At 38.9% G+C, this 20,978-nt stretch overlaps 4 protein-coding genes and 1 pseudogene across 7 annotated transcripts; all 5 read right to left on the reverse strand.

Moving 5' to 3' along the window:
- Positions 1–878: 878 nt before the first annotated feature.
- Positions 879–6,147, reverse strand: LOC144643113 (uncharacterized). Its single transcript, XM_078502260.1, has 2 exons — positions 5,509–6,147; positions 879–2,749 (listed from the first exon to the last, which is right to left on the reverse strand). The coding sequence occupies exons 1-2, from the start codon at positions 6,089–6,091 to the stop codon at positions 1,155–1,157; spliced, it is 2,178 nt and encodes a 725-aa protein (XP_078358386.1). The 5' UTR covers positions 6,092–6,147; the 3' UTR covers positions 879–1,154.
- A 2,540-nt stretch (positions 6,148–8,687) lies between these two features.
- On the reverse strand, positions 8,688–12,900 carry LOC144642160 (uncharacterized). Its single transcript, XM_078501150.1, has 3 exons — positions 12,807–12,900; positions 10,671–10,994; positions 8,688–9,310 (listed from the first exon to the last, which is right to left on the reverse strand). Exons 1-3 carry the CDS (start codon positions 12,898–12,900, stop codon positions 9,105–9,107), a joined length of 624 nt encoding a protein of 207 aa, XP_078357276.1. The 3' UTR covers positions 8,688–9,104.
- A 638-nt stretch (positions 12,901–13,538) lies between these two features.
- LOC144642161 (uncharacterized) lies at positions 13,539–14,406 on the reverse strand (annotated as a pseudogene).
- An 808-nt stretch (positions 14,407–15,214) lies between these two features.
- Positions 15,215–20,971, reverse strand: LOC144643123 (uncharacterized). 4 transcript variants are annotated; one of them, XM_078502283.1, is made up of 4 exons: positions 20,632–20,971; positions 20,053–20,487; positions 15,923–16,246; positions 15,215–15,477 (listed from the first exon to the last, which is right to left on the reverse strand). In XM_078502283.1, exons 1-4 carry the CDS (start codon positions 20,762–20,764, stop codon positions 15,269–15,271), a joined length of 1,101 nt encoding a protein of 366 aa, XP_078358409.1. In that variant the 5' UTR covers positions 20,765–20,971; the 3' UTR covers positions 15,215–15,268. The 4 variants fall into 4 exon arrangements, with proteins under 4 accessions (XP_078358409.1, XP_078358406.1, XP_078358407.1 ...); XM_078502280.1 differs by having other exon boundaries at positions 20,053–20,971; XM_078502281.1 differs by lacking the exons at positions 20,053–20,487; positions 20,632–20,971 and adding an exon at positions 16,575–17,397 and having other exon boundaries at positions 15,222–15,477; positions 15,923–16,138.
- On the reverse strand, positions 18,747–19,995 carry LOC144643139 (uncharacterized). Its single transcript, XM_078502303.1, has 2 exons — positions 19,537–19,995; positions 18,747–19,322 (listed from the first exon to the last, which is right to left on the reverse strand). The coding sequence occupies exons 1-2, from the start codon at positions 19,664–19,666 to the stop codon at positions 19,117–19,119; spliced, it is 336 nt and encodes a 111-aa protein (XP_078358429.1). The 5' UTR covers positions 19,667–19,995; the 3' UTR covers positions 18,747–19,116.
- Positions 20,972–20,978: the final 7 nt, after the last annotated feature.

Consider the following 20,978-nt stretch of genomic DNA (forward strand, 5'->3'; position numbering starts at 1 on the left):
TTATGAACCACTTTACTTTGAGTGGACAATTTGGCAATTACCAAAAATATTACTGCACTGGAAAAGTGGAAATGTTGCAAAACAAATCAAAGGAAAAAGTAAAGATGAAAAAATATTCTTCATCAGAAAAATGAACTAACCTCAACCCTTTCTTTAAAAACAAAATGGCCCTTTACTTACAGGTAGGAAGTTAGGCTTGTTCTGATGTCTAGCTCGACGTTTTTGTGAAAACAACAGTCATTCTTTAAGTCATGGTTTAAATGCATAAAGGGGCGTAGCCAGCTTTCTGAAGAGTTGTAGGCCTGGCCAACCGGTTTTTGAGGCGTTGGGCGGGGAAGTCCACCAGGGAAGGTTTTGAGATATTTCTCCTTCCGACTTTTTGGTGATTGATCTGTATGTATTTGGCAGCTTCTAAATCCTAACATTTCAATTGCCCCAATATTTGCTTGTTCGTGTGCATTTGCCAAGCTAATTTAGAAGGCGCAACAGTTTGCACTTGCTAGATAGGCCTTGATCTCACTAGGAAAAAGAGGAGTTGTAACATATGATGCTAAAATATGTTAAAAATTGCCTTCTATTTTATCTTGAGAGTGCATGAGTTAAATTTTGTTCTCTTGTACATTAAAAAAAACTGATATGAGTAGGACAAAAAATTTGTAGGCCCGGGTCTACGGGTCTATAGGCTAGCTACGCCCCTGGCATATGTTAGGTTTTTTGTTGAATCATACTCTGTTTACTACCGACACTTGCAGTTGTAGTCCAGTACCTGTATTATAGTCCTTGCTTCCTAACACAAGTTGTAAATATCTATTTTTTTCTGTATTTACAAAATATAGAATAATAATTATGTACAATAAAATGCAAAGAAAAAAATCAACAGTAAAGGATATTCAAAAGTGATTGCCAAGCTTGTAGTTTTATGACTCTGCCTTAATTTGCAAATGATGGTCAAGAACATCTGTAAGTTTTTTATAACCCTAGAAACCTTTTCAAAAAAGTAATAATTATGATAATGAAATACCAATAATTATGTTTTTCTTGGTTATTCTAAGCAGTCATCTCCACTCAAATAGAGGCCTGTGGTAAAATATCACACTACATTTCTTTTTGAGTGGGGTTTCAAAAATTCAAAGTGTAGTGTAGCAAGTCCACAGCTACCACACAAAAGAAAAGTCACTCACTGGACTTCCCAAGTTTGCTGAGGGCATGTACTGTGATCGGTACTCCGGTGGAATGAAGACTGGGCTGATTCTGATTTCAGGGTTATATCTTCGAGCCTTGTTGTAATAAGTTATGATCTGCTCCTCTGTTGACTTTTGGATTAAACATAGCTGTGAGTGGATGTAGCCAAGCTGGCGATATTGCATGGCTAAATGATGCTTGTATTCTTCGTTTGTAAGCTGTGTGGCTTTGTTTACATAATCCTCAGCTGCCTTGAGGTAACTTATGAGATCTTTGCGTTGTCTGTCTCCATGTCCTTTCTTTACGTACAAGTTAAATTTGCAGCATGCAAATTGGAATGCTACATAAGCATTTGTTTGAGTTACATCACCCATTGCCTCAAACAGCTTGTGAGCATTTTGGACAGCCTCCAACACTTGTTGTCCATCATTACTTCTCTCCTGGCACAACGCAACTGCTTTTAAAATGACAGATTGCAGATCCTCGCATGTTGCTCCTTCTTCTACTAGTTTCTTTACAATTGTGACACCTGTTGAAATGTCCTGCATTTCTTCAGCAACGCACCATTTGCAAAGCCCTGTGATGAGGGGAATGCGTCGCTGTAGTTTTTCAGAAATAAATCTTTCATAGGGTTGAACATTTGGGTGGCTTGCATCATTCTCATGGAGCTCGAGCAGTTTGCGAATTAACATGTCAGAACATATAAATGGATGTTCATCAAAAAGATGTTCATCCAGAAATTCCTTGAGAATTTTCACTCCATCTTCTTTTTCTCCCTTTGCACAAAGATTGTCAACATCTCGAAGAATGGAGTAGGCTATGTACTTTGGATGGCCAGGAAGACGAACTTGAAAGTGTTCTGTACTGAATGAAAACGATGGCTTGGGATTCTTGTTTTGCTTCATGGTTTTAAAAATAGTTCTTACTCCAGTGAACCGACCTTCAGCCAATTTCCTGTCTTTAAGGAATTCGGCTATCCTTCTGTTCCTGGATGGCACACATGGCACTTCACTGCGTTCTGTGAAGTGCTCCTCCTTAAGAGCAGGATTCGGGCCTGGATAACTTATGACATCGATGCAGTTTGGTTTGATGTGAATTTTAACTGGATCACAGTGGCAGTGTTCATAGCTTCTATGGTAGAAGGCATTCACAACTGCTTCACGAAGAGCTCGCTCTGGATAGGCAACAAACTCATGGCGAGCTTCTTCTTTTGTTGTCTTCAATATGAAAGACAAGACCTCATTAATCTGATGGTCAATTGGTCCAGTTACTTGTTTTTCATCTGTCACATCGTCGTGGGTATACAGTGCAATTTCAGCTTTTGCCCCTCTGAAAAATTCATGTGGGGTTGGGTGAAAGAACAGCAGGGCTACATTCCTTGGAACCCAGACTGGCTGAAGCACGTCGCCAACTCTTTTGTCTCCAACTTTTCTTAAAAGGTTCAACCGGTCAAACAAGTGAACTGGACCCTTGTCATGCTGCTCCAGTAATTTGGACCCAATGCCTTTCAAAAATGTCTCCACAAGGTTGATGTCTATGTTGTCTTCAGACAGCTGCTTGCCACTTTCTGTTCAAATAGTAAAAAAAAAACAGTATTAGCAGATGTAGTTGGATCAACACAACAGTGAAGGAGGGGTTGCAAAATAAAAGAACATAAATAAACAAACAAACATATACTTTAGGCACACCATGAAAGAACACTCTAAACAAGATTCCAGCGCAGCATGAGTTGATGACATGCAAACTCATGGGGCCTATAAGTGTGGGAAAGCAACTTAAACTTCTCTTGACTATTTCAGCTAGGAAGATAACTTTTGTGCCAAGTCTGCATGGAGCTGAATGTCCACTAAGGTGCAGGATTGCGGTTTATCAAAATATCATGATAGAATATCATTAGTTTGATAATTGATATTTTGATATCTCAGTGATATTTTGGTGATAACTGCATGATAATATCAAAAAATATTTTTCCGTTTTAAATATCAAAAATATCATTATCATATCGTATTTACATGATAGTTGCTAGAATAATTTTTGTTATCAAATTTTCAAATTATCATTATCAAGGTATCACTATCATGTTAGAATCATATCATGTATCACTATTATTTTCAAGTCTCACTCAAGTAATAACAGACACAATGATATTATGATATATCATGATAATATCAAAATTGTCCACAAATCTACATAATTACATTGCTATTTACTCTTTTTAGATACCGCAAGATTAACTTTCGTAACACCAGATTTCGGCTTTTTTAACTCGCTCTTTGGCCTTTTAATGGCTGTCATTCACAGACCAAAAAATATTTTGTTTGTACTGCGTCATTTTTCTTGTAACTTTCAAATACTTATTTAGTAAGATGCGGGTAAAATTTACGTATTGGGATTGTCTGGGGTTAATGTAAGTTATCGTTTAAAATTAGGGTTAGAGTTTAGAGGCAATGTTATTATTTAGGGTTAGCGTTTGGGTAAGTTTAGGGTTTGGGTTAGGGTTAGAGTTAGGATTAGGTTAGGTCAGGTTAGGTTAGGGTTAGAGTGAGGTTAGGTTAGGTTAGGTTAGGTTAGGTTTAATTAGGGTTAGGGTTAGGGTTAGTTGACAGGGTTAGGGTAAGAGGTAGGGTTAGGGTTAGGGTTAGGATTAGTCTAAGAGAAGTATTCGGAGAATATCAGGATTTATCACTGTATCAAAGGGAAGACAAGAAATAGGAGCCAAAATAAATATTCTGATAATATCATGATTTATCACTGTATCACTTGGAGGAGAAGTCAAGTTAATTCATTAAATATTCTGATAATATCATGATTTATCACCCTATCACTGGAAGGAGAAGTCAAGTTACTTCATTAAATATTCTGATAATATCATGATTTATCACCCTATCACTTGGAGAAGTCAAGTTAATTCATTAAATATCTGATAATATCATGATTTATCACCCTATCACTAGGAGGAGAAGTCAAGTTAATTCATTAAATATTCTGATAATATTATGATTTATCACCCTATCACTTGGAGGAGAAGTCAAGTTAATTCATTAAATATTCTGATAATATCATGATTTATCACTCTATCACTGGAAGGAGAAGTAAAGTTAGTTAATTAAATATTCTGATAATATCATGATTTATCACCGTATCACTGGGAGGAGAAGAAATACTACTTCATTAAATATTCTGATAATATCATGATTTATCACTCTATCACTGGGAGGAGAAGAAAAACCACTTAATTATATATCCTGATAATATCATGATAAATCACTGTATCATCTGTATCACAGGGAAAAGGGAAATAGTTACTTATTTAAATATTCTGATAATATCATGATTTATCACTCTATCACTGGAAGGAGAAGTAAAGTTAGTTAATTAAATATTCTGATAATATCATGATTTATCACCTTATCACTGGGAGGAGAAGAAATACTACTTCATTAAATATTCTGATAATATCATGATTTATCACTCTATCACTGGGAGGAGAAGAAAAACCACTTAATTATATATTCTGATAATATCATGATAAATCACCGTATCACAGTGAAAAGAGAAATAGTTACTTATTTAAGTATACTGATAATATCATGATAACATATCTTTATAATCAGAGAAAAACCCATTGCGGAATATCAAAAAATCAACCCCTTATATCACCAAAGATATATCATGATAATAGCACTATCCCTTAGAAGAAACATATAGGAAAAAACGTGATATATCATAATTGATTATTAGTCCTGATATAATGATAATACGCAATACTGCACCTCTCTCTGAATGTCGGATCATTAGCATCCAAGCACTGAATGGAATTTAATTATTATGGTATGATAACGAAACTTGTTAAGTAAGTTTCCAAAAAATGTTTTATTTTTGTAATGGTCACATGCCAATTTCAGAGCAAAAACTTGATACCAAAATTTACTGAAATCGCCAAATTTTCACTCCCCCTCTGCCCCCACTAAAAAAAATCTTAGCACCCCTTTCCATCTTAGAAGGCCCTGGTCCTCCCTCTCCCCGATCCTGCATGGGTTGAACTACATACCGACAAAAATTGATCAATTTTGACTCCTAGTAACACTTCTACTCTAAATTTGTTATAGTTGTTTGAAGGGGACGTTTTTCAAACAACAGCGTACGCCAGCAAAAAAAACCGGTTTTTGGCGCCAAATAAATTACCGTTAAATTTTCCCGGGCATTTTTAACTCGGCTTTTAAATTCGGCTGTAAAACCCAAACTAGACAACCTAAACAGCGTTTAAGACGAATGTAGCCATATTTCTATTTCAGCATTCCCTTAAAGAAAATATTTGTTCGTTACCTGAATTATCAATGGCCCTCCTGTCATCAAATGGAATCTTGCTTTTCAGGTACAACAGTTGTTCAATTTCTCCTGGAGAAGCCTTCTTGGTTTCCGTTCCCCGCCTTATATAGTAAAGATTCTCTCCTTTCTCGCTTTCTTTACAAGTATGTGGTCTGTTATCAGACGCCATGGCCCAGATCACCAGTACGTGCTTTCTCTTTTCTCCCGGGCCTTCAACGACTTCAGGTGACAGTATGGGGAAATATTCTGGCTTGATGTTGCCTCGACACGCACCCAAAATCTCCTTTTGTATTCGATCGAGATCTTTTCCTGGAACTCCTAACGGCGGAAGAATAATTTGGCGATTATCTTCTGAATCTTCCCAGTTCTCCTTTTCTTCCACGCCGATAATTATGTATCCGCCATTGTCGTTGTAAAAGTCGTTAGCGAAGGCGCAAATTGTATGGATGACTTGCCAATACGTGCCACCTTCCCTTCTGCTATGCCACGCTTTCTTAAATTCAACTCGTTGTTTCTCCACTCCCTGTAGACTCAATAAATCATTTACATTGATTAAAAGACTCGAAGCTGAATGAGCCATCGCTGCTTGTTGCTTCTTTTGCTTGCAGTGACTAAAGTTTATTCGAAGGGTGGATCAAAGAGACAGCAATAACCCAGACATTGACAGACGTAGACATCACGCGATGCTTGGCAGTGTTCCAATCATCGCGTGACTTTGTTTTATTGGTCCATAAACTCCCTTGGGGATAACAGAAAATAATACTTGTGTCGCGGATGACACGCCTCATCCTGAACATTGTTTTTATTTTGATTCGTTTATGTTAGCCGCAAATATGTAGTTACAATAGGTTATTGATCTTTCCATTAGCAATCATATAGTACCGTTGAACCGCATGTTAGTTAGTTGGTTTTCGGTTAGGCAAGTGACAAGTCAAGAGTTAGTAGTTTAACTTGCCTCTACCTTTGGAGTCGTTTTTGGTCAAGTTCTGACAAGCGGGACTGTTATGTAAGTTGTTTACTTTACCTTTTATGCGTTTAGATCTATCTCGTCAGTTTTTCTAGTTTTTGCGAAGAAAATGTTTTTATATCGCCTTTCATATGTAAGCTCGCCATGTGACTCGAATTATTGTTTCGCCTTTGTCTAGTCTAGTTCTTTTAAGTATTTTCATTACATCGTTTTTGGAGCTTAGCGTGCTTTAGCCTTAATTGGCTCTTCTAGGTTTAGAATGTTCTTTCTTGCATGTGTGATTTACGTTACTTAGCCCTGTCAGGCATTGGGTCAGTGTGTCGAATTGTCTTGTCTTGTCCAAAATACAAGCTTTGTGATTCGCTTTAGATTTCCCTTTCATTGCTGTATTAGTTTTAGAGTTGTATCTTTTTGTTTTTGCTTCATTTTGTTTTGATTTTAGTTTCTGTCCAAATTTAGTACCCTATTGTAATTGAATGATTGGAATGTTACATATTACCTTCCTATGCGCGAAATTAGCTTAGTTTTATTTGCTTGTATTTGTTTCAGTTTACGATATGACCTTGAATCTTTGGTCAAATAAATTGGTGTCGTATCCTTAGCAAGTTAGTTGTTGTGAAGCTTTGGGTCCGATCGCTACAACTTGTTTCCATAATCATTATTAATTTTTAATAAGGGAGGGTAGAATAGTCTTGGTTCACGGTTGCTGCCCTGGTTTTTTTTTTTTTTTTGAGAGGCGGCTGTTTTTGATTACTTCCGTGTAGTAAACTTGAAGGATATGAAAACATATCGTCACAACAGAAAATGCAAAACAGGTTCCACAGTAGGCAGGCAGATTTAAGAAGGAAGTACTGCGTTCTTAACATGTATTAGTAGTTTTCTCCTTTACACAGTTTTGGCAAATCTTTGCTGAAGCACTCGAAGAATTTCCAAATTATTTCATCCAAACAAAATTTTAGTGCGAGCGCTCACGAGTACTCCGAAAGCAATCGCGCGAGCAAACACGTCACGTTGCCTAGCAAATTCTGAGACAAACACAGAGGCGGCGGAGCGGGGGGAGGGGGGAAGGGGGCAACGTACTTCAAGCCAAGCTTATACTCCCTTTGGGGTGGGGGGAGGGTGCATCCCCCTACTCAAAATTTCCCAAAATCTTTTAAACAGTCTCCGGTGTGTCCGTAATCGATTTGTGCAATGCGCTTGGCTAGGCAGTTCAGACGATCCTGCCTCATGGTGCTTTAAAAGGTTGCACGCAAAGAAATAAAATAGAGCCGTTATACTGCGTTGGCGGTTCAGATCGACCAGTCATGAAATTTTTAAATTTCTTATCTGTCCGTTTTAGAATGCATGGTATCTTTTAGGGCTCAGATAAAGCTTGGAGCACCCTCACATTGGTCTTATTGGTTTGGCTAAATAGAAGCACAAACATAAGCACAGGCATAAGTACCGTATTTTCTCGATTAAACGCCGGGCCCCGAATAAACGCCGGGTCTCCAAGCTGTATTTGAAAACAAACCCCTTTAACATTTATTTAAGGTGTAATATGCTTTGGAAATGATGCCTACATATATGGCTGTTAAAAATAGTGAATGAAAATGATTTCTAAGAAACATAGGGCTTGAACAAACTGCTGGAATCAAATAAACGCCGGCTTTATTGGGCCAAGTTTGAAATAAACGCCGGGGGCGTTTAATCGAGAAAATATGGTATAAGCACAAAACAACACATTCGTTCAGTACTATGCTATAACATATGACAACCTGCTGGGGCATCAACAGGTACAGTATTATATCAGAAATCCCTGACGAGTTTCTGATTACATGAAATGTTTTCTCTGGGACAAAGTGAACTGTTACTTTTTGACGCGTTGTCCCTAAGAATTACAGTGAGTAGAATAAAAGTCGCCGTGTTTCTAGACTGTTAAGTAACATCACTGAAAACAATCGAAGAAGAAGAAGAAAAAAAACTTTATTCAGTTGATGTGTCAAAAAGGATCTAGCTCCAAGTAAAAACAAGGAGACACCACATGAATTCTCTTAATTATCTTTATTATGATATAGTACATTAGAAAGGTAGCCAGAACACTGCAGACTTGTATTGATGCGCGCCGATGTTTTTTTGAAATTGAAAACATTTCCAACGAAACTTACTCTGGAATCTTAAAAGACACGATATCAACGCAGCATGCAGTTTGCTCGATAGAGACCATGTCGATGGACTATGCAAAATTAACATGCGAAGGTTGCATTTAATAGTTTCGTTGGTTCAGTGATAGTTGATAATGCCAAAAGTTACTTGAGAGTATCACAGAGTTAAATAGTTTAAACCAAAATTTACGACACAGTGTCCATCGTCAGTTTAGGCGGATAATTCAAGGATAAAATCTATTCATGTATAGTCGTTCGCCCGAGAGAGGTTGCCCTGCAGAGGCGTGATAGCGGACAAGATAATTCCAGAGGTGTGTAGTGGCAGTTGACCGTTGTTTGATTGAAGTTCGTGGTGTTTCAGTGCTAAAGAACAAGAGTGCATGAATATGTAAGGTACATTCATGGTTTCTCTTTTCTTTGATCGCAACGTTTGTTCGTATACGTATACGGTTAGTAGGCATCAGCTGAAGACTTGGAGAAAATTAAAAGAAGTGATACAACAAGCCCGTTAGTCCAAAGAAAATCGACAACCACGCCAGAGAGGTGTTAAACGTGATTCTACCAACTTTAAACCCACAGCGCCTGTCCTTAGCGTAGGAAATAAACAGAGAGATGTTACGACGATCTCTGAACGGATGTCCTTCATTCCAGTCATTAGATGTGGTGCAGTTTATTTTCTCGTAGACTCCTTCAAACAAAACAAAAAGAAAGCAAAAGATAATAAATAAATGTGATGCTGTTATCACTGTCATTTCTCGCATGTAATCGATAGATCTGAACTGAATACGCAACGCCTTAACTTTTTATCGGGAAGCAATTTTTGAGTTATTTTTTATTAAAAAGTGCTCAGGATTGGTCAGTAAGAGATAAAAGAGTAAGTCAGAGCAATAAGAGCTTAAGACCCAATAGGAAGGCCAAAGAAACGAATGCCCCGCTTTTCTCCCGCGAATGTAACAATATTTTCATATTTCTTTTTTTTCGTTTTTCGATTATTTTTCCATTGGAAACACTGCGCATCGTCAGGAAATCATTGTCTTAACTTATTTCCATATATTCGTTCGCTAATTAACAATTATTCTACGAGCGCGCGTTGGCTATAACGATCTCATATCCAACAAGCGCGAGAGGAATAATTGTTTTATTAAAAACGTCCAAAGAATTGCGATATTTTAGCTCCCAACCTGTTTTCGTTGACGCGTATCGGCTACCATATTTGTAGTCAATGGTATATGAGTTCATATACCATTGCCTGTTAACCAATCAAAACGCAGGAATTGCAATATACCATTTGTAGGTTTTTATAATGCTAGATTTAAGAATATGCTTGATAAAACAAGGCGATATCCACCAAGTTTTCTATTAACACCTGTCTCGAATAAACTAATACAGCCTTGAATAAAAAATAACTAAAGACGTATCCATGCCGTGTTCGTCTCAATCTAATATAAAATATTCTCAAATACCACTGAAAGCATCCTGGTGAACTCTTTACAGAACTGTGTATTGATTTTTAGTGGCTACAATCTTGGGCAAAACTGTTGAGAAACCTGGCCAATTAAATTTCCACAAATTTTGGTAGCACAGTTCAGGTTTCCAACCCCCCTCCCCCATTTTAATGTTGCCAGTGCTGTCGTGTTGTGAAGACAAAGCCTGATGAATCACGTACCCAATAAACCAACATTTAGTAGGGGGAGAGGGAGATAAAATATTTTTTACCAACTTACAGGACAAGACTTCGCGTGAAATGCGTATGTCTCAACTAGTTTTGTCCGAGATTGCAGCTCCGCGAACATGATCCAAATTTTGCACTCTGATTGGCTACCCGAGAAATCAAAATGGGGCTGAAATAAGATAATTAAAATTGTTATTGACGCTAGAAGTTTCGCTACAATTTTTACATTTACCATTCTAGCGTCAATAACAATTTTAACTATGTTATTTCATCTCGTACAAGACGCAACGCAGCTGTTGCCAATTTTATCAAAATGGGGCTGTCTTGTACTCTCGGGATTGCCCGCTGTGTCCCGCAAGAATAATGTCTTTCTTACCAGTGCAATTGCTTGTAATGTTAGCAGCAAACATACAAGGAAGAAGAAACAAATAGAGATGGCATAGGAAGAATAAGCCGAGATACACCAAATTTATCGTGTGAGTGCCATATTTGCTCCTGTAAAGCAATTCTTTGGATATGTAGATGACAGATAAGACAACTCCAACTCCATAAGTAAACCAGTGCAGCACAAACCAGACGCTGTAAGCTGACACTGTATTGAAAACAATTGTGCACAGGTCTTCATGAATTCTAATGACGTCATCAAGGGTTCCGTCTTGAACGTCCCGGATGAGTCTGTAGGCGTCTTGTGCAACAGTACCTGTGAAAATTTTTTTGGCAAAGACAAATTAACACACTTTTTTGCTTCAAAAACACATTTGGGCGCTTTCCATTTGGTCGAAAATTCCGGTTTGGGGGTAAATGGAAAACGTTTTTTTCGGTTCACCCGACTGGAAAATTCTCGGAAGAAGTGGAACTGCTCAAAAGGTAGTCCCGTTTTCCCGGTTGGAACGTCCCGACTGGTTTCTCGCGTTCCAATTGCATTTCCCGGTAATCTTTACCAGTTCCAGGCCCACCGCAACCAAATTTTCACCGCCATTTTAAAATGGCGTCAGAGGTCATGATGTACCAGTGTTCGTGTTGCTTGCTCGCAACGCACTCGATGGAATTTGGAAGGTGTACACTTTTGAAGTGCTCATATTTAAATGAGGTGCCTGCACTTCGATGCTTGTTTCGCGCGCAAAATGGTTTCAAATTAGTTGCTTTGTTTTCTTTAGAATCTTTAGATTCCAGTCGTTCCCCCCTCGCCCTATCAGCCAGAAAATGTGACATCCAACAACAGCAACAAGCTGCAGACTTGGCAGGATCACGATGTTAGGAACTGAATAACCTCATGGGTTGATCAAAAACATGTTTGGGGGCAAACAAAGGAAAAAGGTGATTTTCGACAAAATCGCTACCGACTTCAATGCTAAGTACCTCAACACAGGCGAAATTTGCGACAAAATGGAACAACATTTTCCCGTTGAGAAATTCCTGGAAATTCACAACAAAATTTCCGAATTTTTTTTTCTAAATGGAAAGCGCCCAATCAGAGAAAAGAACAGACACCGGGTAGCCTGACTTAATGCCAGACCTGCAGAGGATCAACTGATAGCTATAGGAAGTCGGAAAACTAATAGACTGCCCACAGCCCTCTATTTTTTCGTGTTTTTTCGATCGATGAGCGCGCGGTGAGAACGGCGAGAGAACTGGACGCCAGCGCAAAACGGAGGAAGCAAATGGGTTTTTTGCGTTGAAAAATCGAGGGGCTGTGGACAGTCTAGAAAACTAAGAAAAAAAAATAGCGGCTTAGTTTATCACCAACTTAGCTTATTACCTTAAGGTTACTATTATTAGCGGCTTTAGCGATTTTAGCGAGTTGGGCCAAAATCGCTAAATTTAGTACTCGCTAAAATTTGTCTCGGTCAAGTTTAATACGCGTTAATTTAATACCCCTGTCCGCCAGAGGAACACAAAATTAAATACAGTGGCCCCTTTCAACTATATGACAACGTCAGAAGGTAGGGCAACAATTACGAAGGGTTGGGAGAAAGCTGGGATCGCCGGCATCGTGGGAAACATGTCTGATTTCTCTGACGAGGACGACTTTCTAACATTTGCAATTCACTTTGTTCTTTCTGACAATGGTAATGTTCGTTCAATTTTAAGTGACTTTGTTCTATTACTGAACATTTATTTCCATCTTGGCTATATATTAAAATTTTTTTTTTTTTAATTTTCGGAAAATCGCTAAATTTAATAGTCGCTAAATCTTGCTCATAAAACTCGCTAAAATTAGTAGTCGCTAAAAATAGTAACCTTAAGGTATAACGTAAACATCCCCCTAAATTTGATTACGCAGCTTATTTTCCAAGAGTTAACCCTTCGCCTGCGCCTGAATCCAATCCCTAAAGGCTGTGAAAGGGAGAGTTCAGGGTCGGTATTGGTTTTACTTTAGAGTTCTGATTGGATGAGAATCACTGAGTGTAGAAAGGCAAAACGAAAGCAAATGCGAATTACCTCTTACACTCGAGTAAAAATCCGCTCTATGATACCGCTTGATTACCGCTTTATAGAGAAGAGAACTCACCAAGTGTAAAGGAACTGACTGCAAACACGTGACAAGTTGTTATCGCCGTCCACTGCGCCAAAAGCTGCGCCCCAACTCCAGTAGCTAGTACCATAGGCGTACGAGGCGGGGGGGCGAGGGGGGCTGCAGCCCCCCCAGTGCCAAAATTTTTCGGGCAAAACGCTAAGAATTCGGGCAACAAGCCAGAGAAAAAAAAAATAAGCAGACAAACCTCAAATTACAATCAAAACGAATTATATCAACAGAAAAAAATATTGGAAATATACCGAACTTTGTAGTTCAAAAGTCCAAATTTCTCATTAATCTGCTTTCGTTTCATCTTGCAAATTGCTATAATCATATTCGATTTTCTCGCAAATTCTGCACGATTCAGCTGCAATCAGCTTTTCCATAGTTTGAACGTTTGCGAGCGGTGGACCCAAAAACAAAGCTGCGATACGGTTACAAATGTAAGGAAGCTAATGCTTTTGACTCAAGTGAGCTCAAAACTTTCAACAATATGTTTCAACCCGTGCATCTTCTAAATGTTTCACGCATTTTAAATAACTTTCAAGTGGGGGGAAAACAATGTAAATTGCCTCCTAAAAATACTTTCATTTTTGCTGAACTTACGTGAATAAAAAAAATTTCCGAAGAAAAAGGATTCAGTGCATTGACATCTTTGGGCAACGTCACGAGATTAATTTAACGCACGTTCTGTTGTCCATTTTCGTATGCCTGTTTATTCGGCTTTCAACCCATGCCATTTTTTTTTTTCGGGCAACAAGGTCTCCGCCCCCCCAGGTCCGAAGGTGCCCGTACGCCTATGGCTAGTACGACAAAATACGAATTTCTTGGCTGACTTTTCCATACAATGGAGTAAAGCACAGCCACTGAGCATAAATACAACACTGTTATGACGACAAATGCAAAGCACAAACACCTGATATTTGTTCTGTCAAGATCTTGCTTCAGTGATTCAGACGGAGTTACCAATCATGTTTCCAAGGCTGATTCCTTGCGTTTTGCTACGATGAAACAATAAATGAAGAGAAAATAGGAAATCACAGCCGCAAGAGATACTATTGTGTAGACAGCATTTGCAAGTTGACGGTCATCTTTGTGATGTGCCGGCTTTTTAGAATCCGTAGAGTTTTGTAAGAAGCTGCAATCAAAGCCACGACAGCCAAGCACGACATAGAAGTCGTAAACAGCTTGAAAAACACAGATTGCACTGACCAGAACCCGAGGAATGTAATTCCAAGATTTATGACTCCATAATCCAAGCGAACAGAAGGAAATTTTAAAGATATTTAAAACGAAACCATTCCATTTAGAAACTTCTTGTGGCTGGCGGCCAAGCCGGAAGCGCAGGTGAGTTGGTTGTGGAGGAGGAATAAGAGGTTGTGCTTCATTGCCAGGTTCCATTACCTCTCCTTGTTCAGCCATCCCCGCATTTTCCATGCCAGGACAACAAACAAAGATATTCAATAAACCTTATAACTTTCCTTGAACGTAAGTCGCAAATAATTGAAAACTCGGCAATTCCGTTCCAGTCATATTATTTTTGAAACAAACGCAAATTATTTTCATTTTCGGTTTCTGTAATCTTATACGCGTGCGTCGCGGCTACTTGTTTTCCGAGAATGTTTATATTTATACCTACGTAACGCAACTCAGTTTGTAATGAATCGGAAAACTTTCGCGGAAGCCTAGTCGTCCAAGTTTATGTGTATGCAGAGCTTATGTCACGTTCCTCGCATTTCAAAAACGTCTTTTGACGGTTCATTATCTCTCTTTTTGAAATACGTACTGATTCATACGTACGTACGTTGTTTCTTTGATTTGCAACCCGAAATTGTGAGTAATAGTTATCTTCGTTTGTTTGTGTTTCCAGTTCAGTTTTAAAACATTTCCTTTTATCTCGTAAAGAGATCAGTTTTTTAAAATATATTTTTACATGTTTTTATTGATGCGCACAGCAGTGACACTGAAAGTATCAGAAGTCCATAATTCAGAATTATGGACTTGTGGTAGTAGGGTACAATGCAAGGTTCTAAATTACAGCTTATACATTGCAAGGTTGTAAATTACAAGTTTAAAGTTACAGTTAATAAAAAATATTTTTACAAAGAACAGAAACAATTATTATACCCAAATTAATTATAACCAGAAGAGGAGCAACATTAAACAATTAAGTTACTGTCTAGTTTATACTTAATCGAGATTTTGCTGACAAAATCTGTCAGGACAAGAGAATTATTGTGAAGCTTATTTGTTTAGATATAATAACGCGAAAACTGAGCAAGGTGTAATTTAATATTCTAAGTAATCTTTGATTGTCATTGGTGGAAAATATCCCAAATAAATATTCGTAAAGTGACGGGTTAAAAGTAAACCCTGACTGCACCACATTTGTGATAAAACCTTTCCCCCAATCAGCATTCACTATCATCTTTGATACCAAATCTTCAGTGTAGAAGTTAGAAGAAGTGATACAACAAGCCCGTAAGACCAAAGAAAAACGACAACCACGCAAGAGAAGTGTTAAATGTTATTCTTCCAACTTTAAATCCACAATGTCTGTCCTTAGCGTAAGAAATGAACAGAGAGATGTTGCGACGATCTTTGAACGGATGTCCTTGGGCGGGCCAATCTTCGGACGTAGTGCAGTTAATTTTCTCGTAGATTCCTTCAAAAGCAGAACAAAGAAAAAAGAGGCAGTTTTCTGGATTAATAATTACAGAGTCTTTAATGTTTCTGTGTATGCCATGCCTGAAGTTACAAAAGCGGATGATTAGGATTAAGAGATACACAAAACGGACGATAACAAAATTCGGCCATTTCGCCAGGGAACGTTGCCTGGCAAGCCCAAATAACGGGTGCGAAGGAGACTGGGGGCTGGGAAAAGGAGATCAAAACATTTGGCTAAATTGTTAAGTTAAATCAGTTTTGTTTTACTGTAGATTCAAGATTCAAGATCACACGTAAACGCCCCTTGGGAGTGGGGAGGGGAGGGGCTTGTGAAAGACTACCAAACCTAGCCGAGGTTTGTACCCACTGGCTAGATTTTAGCACATGCAGTTTTATTTGATGTGGTCTGTTGTTCCTATCTTCGCACTAATTAGTCATCTTACCAGCGCAGTTGCTTGTAATCCTGGCGGCGCACGCACAAGGGAACACAAACAGATAGAGAACACAGACCAGAAGCAAGCCAAGAAACACAAATTCCATTGCATGAGTATGATACTTGGCCCTTGAAATAGATTCCTCCGAGATGTATATGACAGCTACAACGGCGCCTGCTCCATAAGTAAACCAGTGCACCACAAACCAGACGCTGTAAGCTGATACTGTATTAAAAACAACGGTGCACAGGTCTTCATGAATTTTTATGATGTCATCAAGAGTTCCGTTTTGTACGTCCTGGATGCGCCTGATAGTATTTTGTGCAAGGGAACCTGAAGAAAAGATAATCTAAATAAACATTGTCCATAAAAGATTAAACGCAAGCCGTCTTCTGAGTTGTAATATTAGGCAGTTTTTGGAATGATGATGATGATGATAATGATGATATATAACTGAATGAATTAGGACATACAGCAATGCATCATCCCATATGGGATTCAGAGTGTATGTTGGTAAGCTGTGAGGTTGAACGTTGTAGTGAATCCCCTTTCTTCTTTTTCCCTGGCCACCCACAACAGAAGGCCAAGGAAAAAATTCCTAAAAGGAAGCATTTCCTGCATAACGAGTGAATGCTAAATATAAAGAGCAGGGGTCACTTACCAATTGTTGATGAACTGACAGCAAAGACGTGACAAGTGATGATTGACGCCCAGTGTGAAAAGAACTGGGCCCCAGTCCCTGTTACTGCTGCGATGGTAAAATGCAGATCTCTTATCTGATTAGTCGCTGGTAGTTTATAAAACGAGGCTGCCAAGCCCATAAATGACAATATAATGCCTACGAAAGCGATAAATAACAGTATCGCATCGGTTTCGTTAAGAAAGTCCATCAGTGATTCAGCGGGAGGCACTAAAGCCGAGTCTTTACGCTTGGCTACGATAAAACAGCCAATGAAACAGGGATAGGAGATGAGTGTGGCTAAAGATAGTATGGTGAAGACTGTGGCTCCAGTTGCGACGTCATCTTTATATAGTGTCTTATTGTCTGTTAAATTTTGAACGAAGTGGCAGTCAAAATTTGGACAGCCACAATCAACATACACCTGGTAAACGACTTGATAGATGCAAACTGCCATGAATAATATGCGAGGAATGTAGTTCCACCACTGATATCCCCATAATCCAAGCGAACAGAAGGAGACTTTGAAAACAGCCAGAATAAATCTAGTGCATCTGCATATAACTTGCTGCTCTTGAAGACGGAAGTTCAAGTAAGTCGGATGTCGTGGAGGAATAAGCGGTTCCACTTCTTGATTATCATCAACTTTAGCTGCTGAATCATCTGACTCTTGTGCCATTCTTAGGTAACAACCACAGAGGCTCATTGTTACGCTTATGTGTGCATATCCAAAGCAGTGATAACGTTCCGTGGTCTTCCGTCTTCAATTTTGTACGCGCACGGTGTTTCAAAACTAACCCAAGTTTCGCTTTCGGGTTCTAACGTCACGCATCAGCCTTGGAGGGGTGACCAGGGGTGGGAAATGTGAACCGGAAGTCTCAAATGAAACAAAACGGTTATTTTTGGTCATCCGAAAATGCAGGCGATTTTTCCTTTTCTTCTTTTTTTTTTTTGGCTTTCGAGGAGATGAGGGAGTTTAAAAGATTTGAATTCGTCCTTGTGAGGGATAGCTCACTCGTTTCATCCTTTTGTTACACTGTATTGTTACAAAAAATGCTCTGGTTTTAAGGTTGTGTTTTTAAACACCGGGGCACGAGTTTCTCAATATACACCGGAATGGTTAAAAGGTTCCAACATTATCATACAGAGGGACAAAGAAAAAAACATGCTAGTATCATTTTAATTAAATATGCTTATTATGCCCCCACCCCGGGCCGCCCAGGGATATGCCGGAGAAGACAGTGCAAGACTACTAGACGTACCATCATACGATACGATGACTTTGGAAAGTATTTCCATCAGCCATTTAAAATTATTATCAACTAGCTAGCTACTTACCTAACTACAAGTAAAAAAAAAATAAAATTCAAAACAATGGACGCTGCTTTTCTAATTGGTGCCGTGTTAATTTTTTTTTCTTAAAACTGTGACGACTCAATTTAATTTGCCTTAAAATCGCTTAAAGTCGCTTGCCGTAATTCTGGGGGTAAATTGTTTTACAACTGAGCTTCACTGTGTGAAAAACTTCTCTTTAGATAATGAATGTGCGTGGTTGTGGAAGAGCTAGTTTGATTTCAGTGTCCTTTAAACGATAAGCATTCCGGCTGTTGTAAAAAACAAATCTTGATATTACATATGAATATTCTACCGTATGGCTCATTAAGTATGGTGGTCCTTGATCTCGTACTGTCGGATTTTTTTAAATTTTTTTTTTTTAATTTAAGAGAATTTATGGAAAAGTCAGTCTAAAAAAATAAACGAGATCAATATTTCTACGTCTGCATTAAACATGCAAGCTTGGTTCATAAGATGTCTATTTTTAACATCGGACAAAGGCAACTAATTACTTGTATCGATGCGTTAGAGATAACACTATGATTACCGAATCCTCTACGGTACGTTCGACCTGTGTAAGTAAAAATCTCCTAAAACCTTGTCTTGTGCCATATTTGTTTCTTGACCAGACATAGTTCCACATTTGAAACTCTTCTCAGTGTACTTTCCAGTTACGCTCGTGAATGGGGCACACGAGCGTAACTGAACATGTTTTATGCTCCTGCCCTCCTTTTAAAGCAAGAATGCAACCTCCCTCCCCCCCACCCCACCCCCATTTCCCACCCTCTCTTCTGGATCTGACGCTGCAATTACAAGATGAACAGGTGAAATTGGACACAGGTTTCAATAAACAAACGTATCTAACAGAAGTCAAATCCATTAGATTCGACAGTTTTGTTACTGATACGAATATTATCAATATGAATTGACTCACTAGCTCTTACTAAGAGTACACGGCTAGTTCGTTAGAATAAAAAAAAAGGTCCATTTCTTGAGGAAACGATGTGCTCAAAATCTCCGCTTAAGTTCTTCTGATAAAAACATGTATATACAAACTTACAGTAGTTTTTTTCACAGTTTTTGATTGAGAAACATTAAAAAACAGACGATGACAGGAGAGATAGTACTTCCATTTACATTGGATACAGAGCCTCTTCTTGCAACGTCGAAGCGTGAGCAATTTATCCTATTACAAGAAGTAAATCAGCAAAGCTGTAACTCCTAGGAAAAAGGAAAACCAGGCCAGAAAGGAACTAAACGTAATTCTGCCAATTTTAAACCCACAACGCCTGTTGCTTGCGTAAGAAACAAACAGAGAGATGTTGCGACGATCTTTGAACGGATGTCCTTCATTCCAGTCATCAGATGTGGTGCAGTTGATTTTCTCGTAGACTCCTTCAAAAACAAGAAAAGCAAGGAAAAAATTGGAAGTGACACGGATTTTAGTTTGTAAATTAAAGAACATAATTCAATGTAAACTGATCTAAGTTCTCACGAAGGGCTAACGCAGGTACAGCGAGGCAATGGGGCGGGGGTACGAGAGGGAGTAGTAAAAAAAATGACAGTGTAGTGTGAGTGTTGTACTTTTTGTTGCAAATGTTTTACCTACCAGCGCAGCTGCTTGTGATCTGAGCAGCACATAAACATGGGAGTAAAAACATGTAGATGAACAGAAGTGCAAAAGAGCCGTAGAAGACCTTGTCGGCACACTCCATTTCCGAATCCTCCCAAATGGACATCCACTCGTACACAAATATGGCACCTACGACGATGCCTGCTCCATAAGTAAACCAGTGCACCACAAACCAGACGCTGTTAGCTGAAACTGTATCGAAAACAACTGTATACAGGTCTTCATGAATTCTTATGACGTCATCGATGGTTCTGTTTTGAACGAAATGAAAAAAGGGGAAATTTTGTCAGTTGAAAGGTGCTCGCGGATTCATGTGGTGAGATGTCGGTCAGTCTCACCACACTGATCCCCTTTTTTTGTTTATTTAGCAGCGATTAGGACGATGGTCAACACACCCCAACATCAAGTTAACAATGGAGAAGGAGGTCAATCAAAAGGCTGTGACGCCTGCTATGTGGCATCTCATCTGGAAGTTGACTGATAAACACTTACCGCATGCAAAAGAACTGATGGCAAAGACGTGACAAGTGTTGATTGATGCCCAAAATGACAGTATCACTGCTGCTGCAAACACTACAGACCAGCCGTTTACGACAAGCCCATGTGTCGTCATGACGGAAATCGTGGCAGACGCGCCTAAAAACGTCACTGTTATGAATACAAAAGCAACAAATAACAGAAAAGCATCCTTTCTTGGGATATCTTCCATCATTAATGCTGAGGGACCCGCCAAGGCCGAGTCTTTGCTCTTGGCTGCGATAAAACAACCAATCATTACGAGGTATGAGACCAGAGCGGCTAGAGAAAATGTTGTTTCGCGCACATCAACAGTTTCAGAGAAATCTTTACCATCCACTTTAATACCATAAACTGTAGTATTGTGTCTTTGATAGAAGTTGCAGTCAAAGATTGGGCAGTCGAGGACAACTGAAGATAAAATAAAAGCGAATTGATAAATGCAAATAGCGCTGAATAGAACACGCGGAATATAGTTCCATGCCTGATGTCCCCACAGTCCAAGCGAACAGAAGGTAACTTTGAAAACAGACAGAACAAATCGAGTGCATTTACTTGTTGGTTCAGGCTGTCGGCCTACACGGAAGTGCATGTAAGATGGTTGGTTGTGCCAGCTAAGAAGTGGTTCTATTTCATTCTGATCTTCATTTTGGTCATTCTCTCCATCACTTGGTCCTTTCTCTTCCATGTTTGACTGAATACCGTCTGTGGTAACTCCTCAGGGTTTGTTCACTACGAATGTTGAAAAGGAAATCAAGGTTGTTCACTTTCGATTCGGCCCAGATCACATGACATGCACACGCAACTTTACGTATACACAAACGACTAATTTTAGTTAGGTCGCACATTATGAAATGCAACATTCGGTGGAAGTGACATAAAAGGAAATTAGATTCCCTGTA

The sequence above is a fragment of the Oculina patagonica genome, chromosome 2 (assembly GCF_052425735.1).
Source record: "Oculina patagonica isolate OP01 chromosome 2, crgOcupat, whole genome shotgun sequence".
In the NCBI taxonomy this organism is placed as follows: Eukaryota; Metazoa; Cnidaria; class Anthozoa; order Scleractinia; family Oculinidae; genus Oculina; species Oculina patagonica.